Source organism: Periophthalmus magnuspinnatus, chromosome 3 (assembly GCF_009829125.3).
Source record: "Periophthalmus magnuspinnatus isolate fPerMag1 chromosome 3, fPerMag1.2.pri, whole genome shotgun sequence".
In the NCBI taxonomy this organism is placed as follows: Eukaryota; Metazoa; Chordata; class Actinopteri; order Gobiiformes; family Gobiidae; genus Periophthalmus; species Periophthalmus magnuspinnatus.
The window spans coordinates 22349244-22360976 of record NC_047128.1 but is presented as its reverse complement, the minus strand read 5'-3'; the positions used below and the strand labels follow the sequence as shown (position 1 = coordinate 22360976).

The 11733-nt window shown below is 40.9% G+C and overlaps 1 protein-coding gene across 1 annotated transcript in view; it reads left to right on the top strand.

The window, feature by feature from the left end:
* The first annotated feature begins 8908 nt into the window (after positions 1-8908).
* Positions 8909-11733, top strand: part of tshz3b (teashirt zinc finger homeobox 3b) — a 63017-nt gene continuing 60192 nt past the window's right edge. Inside the window, exons 1-2 of the mRNA XM_055230583.1 lie at positions 8909-9967; positions 10382-10827. Coding sequence (XP_055086558.1) covers positions 10788-10827 — 40 coding nt within the window. The 5' untranslated portion in view covers positions 8909-9967; positions 10382-10787. The remainder of the gene's footprint in view (positions 9968-10381; positions 10828-11733) is intronic.

Below are 11733 nucleotides of genomic sequence, written 5' to 3'. Positions count from 1 at the left end.
AACACATTTCAGCGTATGCAGGCAAAACTGCTCAAACATTTTACTTTTTTTTTTTTTTAACCCACACATATCGTTGCCACGGTTTCACATCACAAAAACCACAAAAAAGTGTTAGTTGGATTAGTTTGCCTTGGTTTTCTTTTCAGAATCTGCCCCCAGTCTCTAACCCATTACTGGCTTACTTCCTATAGTTCAAGTGTGCAGAATGGATGGGGTCTCTAAAGAACACTAATGAGTATCCTCCTAGCACAAACTTGCAGTATAAGGTTACGTCCACATGTGTTTGCATTTTAAACCAGACCTCTGCACTGAAAACCATCCCTGTCTGCACGTCCTTTTCCTAACATTATGTAACCTGGAAAAAAAAATAAAAAATACATATGATAGGATTTTTTTTCTACCGTAAATATCGAAAAAATTCTCAAAGTTTGCTGACGATACTGTACATTTTACACTGGATCAACGTAATGATTTGTTCTTCCCTTTTCTTTTACTGTACTACTACTACTACTACTACTACTGCTACTACTTTTTATTTTATTCTATGCCATATTCATTAAAATGGGCGGAAAATCGACACCAGCGTCTGTATTACCCATGTAGTTTTGTTACTTATACAAAGTCTTTCAAATACAAATGTTGTATGTTTTCTGCTTTCAATTATAATTACAAAAACAAAACAAAGTGTGATTCTAACAGCCCCGTTACGTGATAAATAAACACTGCTGATTTGAGTCTACAGCTTTTATTCCATTTCCTATTTGAAAAATCGTCCCATTATAATCAAAGGTTATATCTGACATTCTTTTTGAATCAAGATTAAGCTGGTTATTTATTTTAGGTTCATATGAGTAAAAAAAAAAATTCCTGGTGCCATTGTGCTCTAAAGCGGGGTATTCTGTCTGCAAAATCGATTTTTACTATAACGTCATCAAAAACATGCCTGAACAGGGTTGAGACGTCATCCATGCATGTTTGAGTAATTTAGCGATCTCTTCGGGCCCTATTCGAACACTTGTTACGGTTAGCTCCGCCCACAAGCCTACATCACCCACGCTCCCACTCGACAATTCTCCATAAATACACAAAAACATGACACAAATGTACGCAACAACTTAACAAAGCTGATGCGATGTGCAGTCATTTCATTAGCGGGATGCACTCTGACTATGTTAATGATAGTGCTCTGAAGGGGGAGTGACTTAGCGTGGAGAGCAAAGGGCGCTGAGACTCAAAACGAAACTGAAACTTATAAAACGTGTTAATATGTTGTTTTTTTTTACAAATATAGCATTTTCAAAACAATAAAAGGTAACGCGCGATCTAAGTATTTTATGTGTTAGCGGTTAATACGCCGTAAAAGTATCATACCTCCCCTTTAAACCTAAATAAAAGTAGCCAGAACGCAGATAGAACCTTCTAAAATAATTCAAAGAGAGCAATATTTTGTACGTTAGAGTTTCGTGCTTTTTATTACCAATACAAAAACAAAGAAAAAACCAAGCATTTTCGACAGCCCCATTATTTTGACAAAGGAGATCCCAACTAACACACTGTTGATTTGAGTCTACAAATTCTAGTAAGTAATAAGTCATTTGACTCCAAGCCATTCATTTCCTACTTGTCAAATCTTAAAATATCTCTCTATAAAAAACATTCCTCCATTGTGTTCTGCTCTTACAAAACCCTACCCTCGCCACATTTCTGACGACCGCGTGTGTGTAGCCCGTGCATTTCTATCCAATTGTTTTGCAGGATGTGATCTAATGCAATTTCGCCGTAATGCGGTCGAGAGCCAATTTGGTTACTTCTACATGTGATAAGTAGGTGAAAATCTGAGCCAGTACATCATTGGCAATCTACGAATTTGAATTGAATTTTAAAATGAGTTTTTTCACGATCTCCATTCGCTGTCAGATCATAGCAAATCATTCCAAACGTTGTTGCCAAATCCAGATGACGTCCCTCTGTATGTTTTAAACAGATTGATACCGGTCTGGTCCACACGTCCTTTGTTGCGTCTCAAGCCTGGTCAGACGTCATCGTGCAGTCAGATCTGTGTTTTTTTTTTAGTGACACATGTGAAACGAAGGAGCTCACTGGTCACTTATGATTCACAAATACGATAAAATGTATTTCACCTCAGATTAACAGGGTTCAGTGCATCTTTCTTTCGTTATCTTTATTTATACAGAGGAACCCATTGAGAGCACTTGGACTCGTTTTTCCATGGGTGCCCTGTTTAAAATACAATGCAAGCAGAAAAAAAACACCCAAAAACAAGCATACAAGCCCATATAAAACATTAAAAACAGGTGCAGGTGTGTGTATAAAAGTTCATTACCAGATTATTAAATTGCAATTGTGTCACCAATGCATCCAGTTTTGCTTTTCCTTGAAATGTATCGCATTTTTGTGAAGAAAAGCAGCTAAAACACCTCTTTCCCGTCTCAGTTTTAGTGCAGCTAGTCCTTAGCCTTATGCAGTCATGTGATCTGGTATTAAATGTCCCTGTTTCAACGATTAACAAGCAGGTTGACCATCGATTCTGCAAAAATCCGTGACTTTTTTCAGTCCTCTGCGATATTTTTATTCTTTTATTTTTTCGGTACGGTTGGACCATGCATGTCCCTGATTGGCTAATCCACCTGTCAATCACGCCCATCTAAAAACAGGCAGATTCACCATTGACCAGACTCACATCTTTGTAAAGCATTGAAAAAGTGTGTGCGACAAACTTGGATTAACTGTATCAAACATCCCAAACATTGAGATATTCCAAATTTGAATTCATTTTTTGTTTAAGTGTAATAACAAGTGAACGGGTTTGCAAAAGTTTCATTCTCAGCACTACACTCTTTGAGAAACCGAGTAAATCATGCACATTTGCACACTTTAAATTCATAACTATAGTCGCAAAAGTATACTAATATGTCATTCCTGTTTTACATTTTTTATTTTGACCTATTTACAGTACTTTGACCTCACGAGTAGTTTCAAAATTGAGGGTAACAGCCCAGAGTTAAAACCCTACCCTCACCACATTTCTGACAACTGTGTGTGTAACCGATGCATTGCTCTCCAATTGTTTTGCAGGATGTGATCTAATGGAATTATGCCATAATGCAGGAAGGACTTGATGTTGTTAGTCAAAGTGTAATGAAAACCAATCATTCACCATCATGTATTTTCCATTTGTGTTTCTCATTTCACAGTTGTAGCTTAGGGTGTCTTATTACTCTATCGCTTTAATCACATTGGCCCATTATTATTTGCGATCGAAACAAGCAAGCTGATATGGAATGTTTTTCATGTGTCTTTTGGGGAAGTTTTTGTATAGTTGTTTTCAAGCGATAGGCGACTCTAATGATTTTTGTGTTCCAAGTAGGCCTGCCACGATCGCTAAACAAGAATATTGAAACTAATTTATGCCGCTGACGCAATAACCCGAGAGCAGGTTTAAACCACCAAAATATTCTAAAAGTACAATATTGTTAAAAAATTACGAGCTGCAATAAATAAACAGCAGAATGAAACACTTTAGTACATAGTTTGCATCTGTAATGAGTCATACAAGTTATTTATTCAGACTTTTATGGCTTAAATCTGATCATAGAGCCAAAAAATAACTAAAAATGTCCCAGTAGTGCAAAGAAAAAGTACACACGATAAAAATGACCCAAAAAAATCTTTCATATACTGAACAATAAGTCGATATAGTGATGATCATGGCCTAATTCCAAGCAGTATTAGATAAATATCGCAATATCGATTTGTTAAAGTTGACAAACGGTATTGACAGGCCTAATGTTACTAAACGATGCAAAATTTTGATACTAAGTAATTGACTCGATACTCAATACTGTTTCAGGAAAGGTTCATTTCTGTCCTGCTGAGGTGACATTTTCAGTATCGATACTTGCTCGAATGAATATCTAGTTTCGATACTAGTTTTTCGATCTAGTTTTAGTATCAATTCGTATCTGATTTTCGATACTTTTGACAATCTTAATCAGGCCTCAGTTATGAAGTTATAAACGTATCCGGCCTTAGTGTATTCATGCGTTTCAGTTTCCTCCCATTTTGAGAAGTGCGGACTATTCCAAAGATATAATAATTCATTTTGAATTCTTAATTGCTATGGCGACGGACCTAACGTTTCAGATAGAGGCGCTGTCTTTTCTAATGCTTTTGAAATTAGTAAATACATGGAAGAAAATAGTACATTAAACACTCAACAAGGATTAAAAAAAAGAAAAAACATGTACTTCATATAGAAAATGATTTTTTTAGGAGAAATTATTGTAGTAGTGTTGAAGTTTTTGCGTGAAAATATATAAATTTTAGTATCAATCTGGCAATCAAACTAGTTATTCCATATTAGCATGCAAGTGCACTGAAGTAACAGATCGATTTATCAGTGGCAACAGCGAAGTAGAAGGTAACACAATTAAACCGTTTAGAGATTAAGAATAAAAAATAAAAAGAACTGAAGAAGCGTCTTGGATGAGCAGATGAAGAAGCAGAAATGTCTTCACTCTTACAACTATTTGCCCAGTTGACAGATTTAAACTTCGTCTTTTGCTTTGGATCAGACCTGGACGACTGAGGGATTACACAGACAATAAAAAAAAGTTATCTGAAAATGACTATTGCAAATTTTACACTATTACAAGAACCAAACGCTCACACTTCATCAACTTTTTGTGACAAACTTCTTCCAACGATTGTGGACTGCAACTTCAAAATGAGTCCAAGCGAAATGCACTGAGAAATATACGAAAATATGCGACGAAATATTATACAAAACTGCATATATTGACCAGATTGGCATTTTTTGACCCCTGCCAATCCCGCTCTCATCTGAGTCTAACTTCGTAGATCAGGGTTTAATTTTGAAACGTCGGGCATGGGACAGTGATGAATAGGCTACATCAAGGAGGGCTTAAATTACCCCTCTCCCTAGTGGCAAACACTGACCGCGAGGAGAGGTGCATAGACTTTTGTGTGTGTGTGTGTGTGCGTGTGTGTATAGTTGTGTATGCGCGGTGACCTAGTAACAGCAGACAGAAGAGAAAGAGAGCTGGTCAGCACTTGGCCTCTCAACCCTGCTAGCTCCGCAGCCCAGCCAAACAGCCAGGCAGGGGGGAGAGTGAGTGAGAGAGAGAAGAGAGAGAAAGAGGGAGGGGAAGAGAAGAGAGAGGAGGGGTAGGGGCAGAGGGGGGTGGGTGGTACGCAGGGGAACGCTGAAAAGAAAGACAGCATCCACTCTGTCTCTCTCAACTCGTCAACGTGTTTACTTTTTAGGGACAATTTTGTAACTTTTTCGAGGTTATCCGAGGAGAGGTTGGCCTGGTTTTCGCTACTTTCTTCCCTGCACATGCAAATATGTTTTAGTCAATGCCAGACGTGTTGGTTGGTGCCGTCAATTGAGGTGCAAAGACAATAGCGGGTTATATTAGCCAGAGGCATGGCCCACGGCTGAAGCAAAAATCAAAAACAGTGTCATAAGAAAAAAGTGGAAGTAAGTTGGGGTTTGGTGTTTTTCAAGGTGTTATTTCGTATATTATATTTATTTTAATTTTGTTTAGCATACAGGAACAGTTTGTACTTGAGTCTGCCCAACAGTTGAGAAGCATTTTGGTTACTCCTGCATCTGATAAGAAGGATAAGAAATGTGAAAATCTGAGCCAGGCAATCTGTGTATAGCAACGAATTTGAATTTCACTGTCAAATCATAGCAAATCATTTCAAACTTTTGATTCATTGTGTCAAATATTCCAAACTTGCATTATGGGATATTCCAAATTTGAATATATTTTAATTTTGGGGTAAACATTTTTTCTTTAAGTAAAATAAATAACAAGTGCATGTGTTTGTGAAAGTTATGTTTTTATCTCTACATTCTTTGAGAAAATTAAATTCAAGTTGTGAACCTTGGATATCATTTGCACACTTTAGATTCATACTTTATACTAATATTTTGTGCCTAACTTTTGAATTTTTATTTTGACATAGTTGAGACAATGAGGAAAACAATCACACTACTTTGGCCTCATGGTTATTAAAAAAAAAAGAAAAAAAAAAAGAGGTAACAGCCAAGATTTGAGGGTACAGACATTTTTCTCCTCCCGTGCAGTCAGTCCCACCGCTGCGCAGCGCACTGTCCCTCCCCCTGGCTCTTTATCCACTCTACTAGAAACCAGTATGCCGTGAAACCGGTGCGCCTCTCCACGCCAATGTGATCACCGTGCGCGAGGAGGGAGAAGAAGAAGGAGAAGAGAGGGGGAATGAGGGGAAGGAAATCACGGCCGTGTGTGTGCAGAGCGCCGGGGCGCACAGATAAATCACGCTAGTTGCACTAGCGCGCAACACTTTAGGACACACAGCGACTATTTGGACTCGTTGGGGATTTTACGCACAAAACCAGCTTGCTATAAATGTTTGGACATGGTTACAAGTTGTTTAGCTTTCATTTTTTCCATGATCAGCAGAAACTCGATTATCAACAACACACGCAGACATATTTCTCACAAATCTAACGTGTTCCTAAATAATTTTTCGTTTTATTCTGATTCAGAACTCTGACCACAGGGGCATTATCGAGGATAAGCTACACTCTGATCACCGTGTGCGTAAAAACGTGCAGTGCGTCTGCGGAGAGACCCTTGGACCCGTGCGTAATGACCGAGCAGCGGTGCAAGGCAGGGTCCCGAGTCCCCCTGACTCCTGCTCCTCTATTGCCTCACACAGGCACAAATGTACAGGAACACACAAGGCAATACCGTAGACTACTGCAGGCTCCTATGTACTCTTCAATAACTTTTTACACACGTGAAAGAAAAAGCTCGCTGGAAACCTATTTTTAGTCCGTGATAATGTTATAAAATCACATCATGACTACCAAAATGTACGGGAGCAAAGACACTTGTACATGAGTCATATACGCGCCTGTCAAATAGTTTAATGCGTAAACTCATTCTGTTTTTACGCGCAGTGACAGACATTCGGTCAAACGGGGAAAAACATATATTGTTTTTAGTGGATTGTCAAGTGTCCCTCACATTAAGCTTTCACCGAATACTTGAAACAATTTATATAAAAAAGTAAACAGTATAAATCTCATTTTGTGAAATGAATTTTGGCTCAGTTTAGGGTTCATTCATATTTGCTTATTTATGAAAACATTTGGATTCCAGGCAAAATGAAATGGCAGTTCATCCTTAAACAAAAGTGAATTATTAGTTAGGACAGTCACCACTTTTGTAACTGGGTTTTATTTTATTTTTTTCCAGTAGGCATCATAATATTCTGTTAATTACGTGGAGAATATCTGACAAAAATGTGCATTAAGTAACTTCAATGACTGTATTTGCATCCCAGTTTTCTTTCTTTCATACTTCTCTTGACTTTTCACTAGTCCGTGTTTTAATCCCTCTAAACGTAGTGCGTAATTCAAACAACAGCACGTTAAAAATAAATACGTTTTGGACTTTACTGTTACTGTGCACTCTTCTTTCTGTGTAACGTGCCTTCTCCGTCCTCTCTGTGCCTCATACAATCACACACACGGAAATAAAAAAAAATGGCAGTCTCTAAGTCTATTATTAGGCCTATTTTGACATGCTTTTTTGTATAGGGGGCGTCTGATTAGGCTTGAATAATAATAATAAAAATAAATAAAAATAAAATAAAAATAATAATATCCTCTTATATGACAGTAGCCTAATTATCAACATAATGAAAATGTTGTATTAATTTACTCTGTCTTATCAAATGCAGTTATGTTCAATCATTATTCATCATAAAACTTGCCTGACTTTCTTCACAAGTATGTAATTATCTCCACGGTGGTTACAGAGAGCAGATAGCATTTATAAAAACACTATAGCATGTTTCTAATTGTACTTTAAGCACAGTTCTGAATAGTTTACAAACTACATTTTGCAGTATGTTGTTCTGAAGTTCCTGACCCAAGCCCTTGCGCATGCTGCTGCGTAAATCCCAGGACCTACCTCCGCTGCGCACGCACTGATCTCCGTCTCCCAGAGAAAGTGAGGGCTCGAAATCTGTTCCTCTAAACTAAACCATATTTGATCATGTTACAAACTGCCTCCGTGCGTGTGATTGAATCGTAAATGAGACAGAAATGCGCAGTATAAATGTGGACATTATTTCGTCAACCATATTTTATCGCGTTTTGTTAAAAGTTCCATGTAGTTTCAACTTAATATGTGGCTTTTGTAATTTTTAGAACATTTTGAAACAGAGTAAAAAGCAATTTGACTCACGTGTTAAAGTTAGGAATGTAGATAAAAGATAAATGCATTCGTAATGTTTGTGACGTTAATGATGGAAAAGTGCAATATTTAGGCTATAAAACCGCACGCTGCGCATCGTTGGTTTAGTGGCATTAAAAAAAGTGAAATGATTTTTCCCCCCCCAGCAGTTGAATTAAGACATTTATGGGGTTGCACCCATTCTGGCTTTTAAAACTTCCACTTTCTTCCGAACAAAGTGAAACTACGGATCAAGTCACATTTTCAACAAATGGACAGGGCAAATTACTTCAAACATCAAGCAGGCAAAATATCTGAAAGAGTTTAAAATCAAAGTCGCAGTTTGTATCAGCACTTTTACCTATCGTTGCTGCTTTATTTGGAGACCAAAGTGTCTCAGAGCAGATCAAACAGCTGCTGCGTGTATCAAAGGCAGCGCCAGGAGCTCGCTGACGGGCTTCTCACAGCGCGTACTGTGTCAGTCACACCGCGAGGAGAGCTCTCCATTGCCCGTGAGCGCGCGCATGCACCCTTGTGTGTACGCGTGCGTGTGCGTTATGTTTGAGTGTAAACTGTCGGGTGGGAGGGGTATTGTAGTAGTGTGCACGCGCGAGTATGTGTGTGTGACACTGATGGATGCGCCAATGGAAAGACGGACAGATGCTTGGGCGGATCTAACGGCACGCAGTGGTGGAGCGGCGCACACATTTCGGCGACGAGATTAGGGCGAAAACAACGTCGATCGGTGGAAAGAAGAACCTCGAGGAAGCAGCGGACGCACTCGGGGGTTTTAAGACACACGCGGGGTAGATCTGATTCCCCAGGCGGATCAGGGACGACGAAAGGAGCGCCTTCTGTGTTGATGAGCGCGAGAGACGAGGCTCTGTAGCAGCAGGCAGGCGGCAGCAGCGGCTGTGGCAGCGGAGGTAGCACATCTGGCACAGGGAAGAGAGAGACAGCCTTTAGGCAACTCACCCTCACTGCCCTCCTCTTCAGCACTCTTCTCTCCTTTGCCTGCTTCTTCGAGGGGCGCCTAAAAAACAAAGGAAAACATATGATCCAGCAACGGCTTCAAAACTTTTACGCTTCACTGAAAAGGCAAAAAGAAACTTGTGTTTGGAGCGAGGAGCTTACCTGTAAAAATAAAAAAAATCAGTTTGAAGCAAATGTTTTGCGTGGCATTCAAACGAGAGTTGTTGAAGTAGCTCCACGCCAGGTAAAAGGGACTTAAAAGTACCAGCAACGACCGACAAAGTGCTTGGCTCTACAGTCGTTAGAAGAAGTCGTTGCGCTTGAGCCATGCGGCATGCGTGAGCCCGTCCCTCCTCCACCACCTCCTCCTTTTCCTCATGTACATTATTACAACAAGGGAGACCCAATCAAGCGCGCATCTCATCGATTCACACACGCGCACACGCACGTACACTTAACCTCAAGAGTGACTGAGTGACTTGCCCCCTAGAGTGGATTTGTGTTGGACAAAACAGCAGTCAAAAGTACACCACGCAAGACGCACAAGGGGCAGCCCGTGTTAGCGACCGCTCCTGACTGTCACCTCCAAATTTTTCTTCTGCTTTTCTCAACCAAGAAACAAACCGCCTCAGTTCAGAATGGATTTTAACGCTACGCTTCCGTGTGCACGGGCGCTTTGAGTCGCGTGTGTGTTTGGAGGATATCGACAGCACAAAGTAAGTAAAGTGAATACGTGACGCCTTCACGTCAGTCAGCGAACAGTGCATGTCCGTTCTAGTGCAGGTTAAATGGAAACGTGTACACGTGCACCTTACGCACCGTGTTTTGCATTTTACGCTCACTGTTTCCTTTTCACCGCAGCTCGTTTTGAGCTCGGATCAAGCTGTGAATGACAGTACGGGAGCGCGAGGGCTGTGGGAGACAGCACGAGGAGTGAGAGAGGGCTTGTGAGCGTGTGTGTGCGTGTGAGTGAGAGAGACAGAGAGCTACGTGACGCCCATCAGCGGCGGAGAGCTTGAACCGTAGAGGAGGCGCAGGGCTTCAGTTGTGGCAGCTCTTGATGTGTTGTTGTCCCCGTTGTTTGCGGACTTTTGACTGACGCCACGTTTGTTTTTATTCCTTTCTTCAAGCTTTCCAGTTTCAGCCCTCGACGACAACTACAGAGGATCACCCTGACGCTTTTAACGATCCTTGTTTGGTTTTTCTACCGCGGAGTCTCTTCTGTCTATCCGAGAGAGAGGCGGACATAGAGCGAGCAGCGACACGGGGAAACCACGCTGCCTTTCCCGCCCCATCATCTGCTCCTCTTCGCTTCTACCTCTTTTTTTGTGTTTTGTTTTCGAACGTCCTCGTCAGACGCACGCCCCGCGCACGCACACTCCGCTCCTCTCTATGTGGGAGCCCTAGGAGCACACCCACGGGGGGAACTGTGTATCAAAGGCTTCGCGGATCCCCCGAGGCAGCCTCGGGTGATCGGATCACCGGGGGTCAGGAGAGGAGAAGAATCCCCCGGACTGCGGGCCGCAACAGTACAACATGCCGCGGAGGAAGCAGCAAGCGCCCCGGCGCGCCTCAGGTACGCACTGACTCGGCTTTGTATGCCAACTCTACAGCTATCTCTCTCTTTCTGCTCTCTCCCTCCGTGCCCCCCACTACCACCCCTCCCTCATTCACTTACTTTTCATTGACATTTCCCACATTATGGAACCGCAAAAGCATCTTTTGTTGAAGCACTCAGAGAACAAGTTTCCCAGCCTTCCACAGCACATGTCCTGTAATGCGCGCAGTAATGATTCCCCTGATAGACAACTGCTATCATCTGTGCCCTATTCGGTTACATCATGCTGAGAGTGCTTTACTGACATTGTCTAAAACACATGTTTACATTGTGTTTACTGACCTAACCTACTACATTTGCCTCCTGAACAGAAGTGTGGACATTTACAGGTGACACACAATGCTTTGAGTAAATAGTTGCAGCACTTCTAAAGGTCACAGGTCAGAGTTCCTGCAGAGGGCAAGTGTAGAGAGGAGCTGTTTTGTCCCTCTGTAATGGTCAAAACAGGTTCATGCACACATTTGATAAACACTTTTATTTTAAATCAGTTTTCTTAACAGCGTTCCTGTATTTACTACGAACATTTCCGCCACTGAAACAAGCCCCCACCATCCACTCTCCGGTCTGCTCCTGGTCCTCTCGGCTTGTACTTATTGACTAAAGAATTAGAGATCCATAGAGTGTAGCTGAGACAATTGGTGAAGTGTTAGGGTCAGCTGACAGTCTCTGTGCCAAAGTAACGTGTGATTTAGACGGCTTTGAATAGGGAGATTTTGCATGGTTTCTTATTGTTTACATATATGTCATAATTTAAATTTTTAGACTCTTTTTAGACTTTTTTTTTTCAATTATATCTTAAGCAAAAGTTGAGTGGCTTTAAGCAAGAAAGTATGAATTAATATTTTAAAGATTTGGCATTTTGAA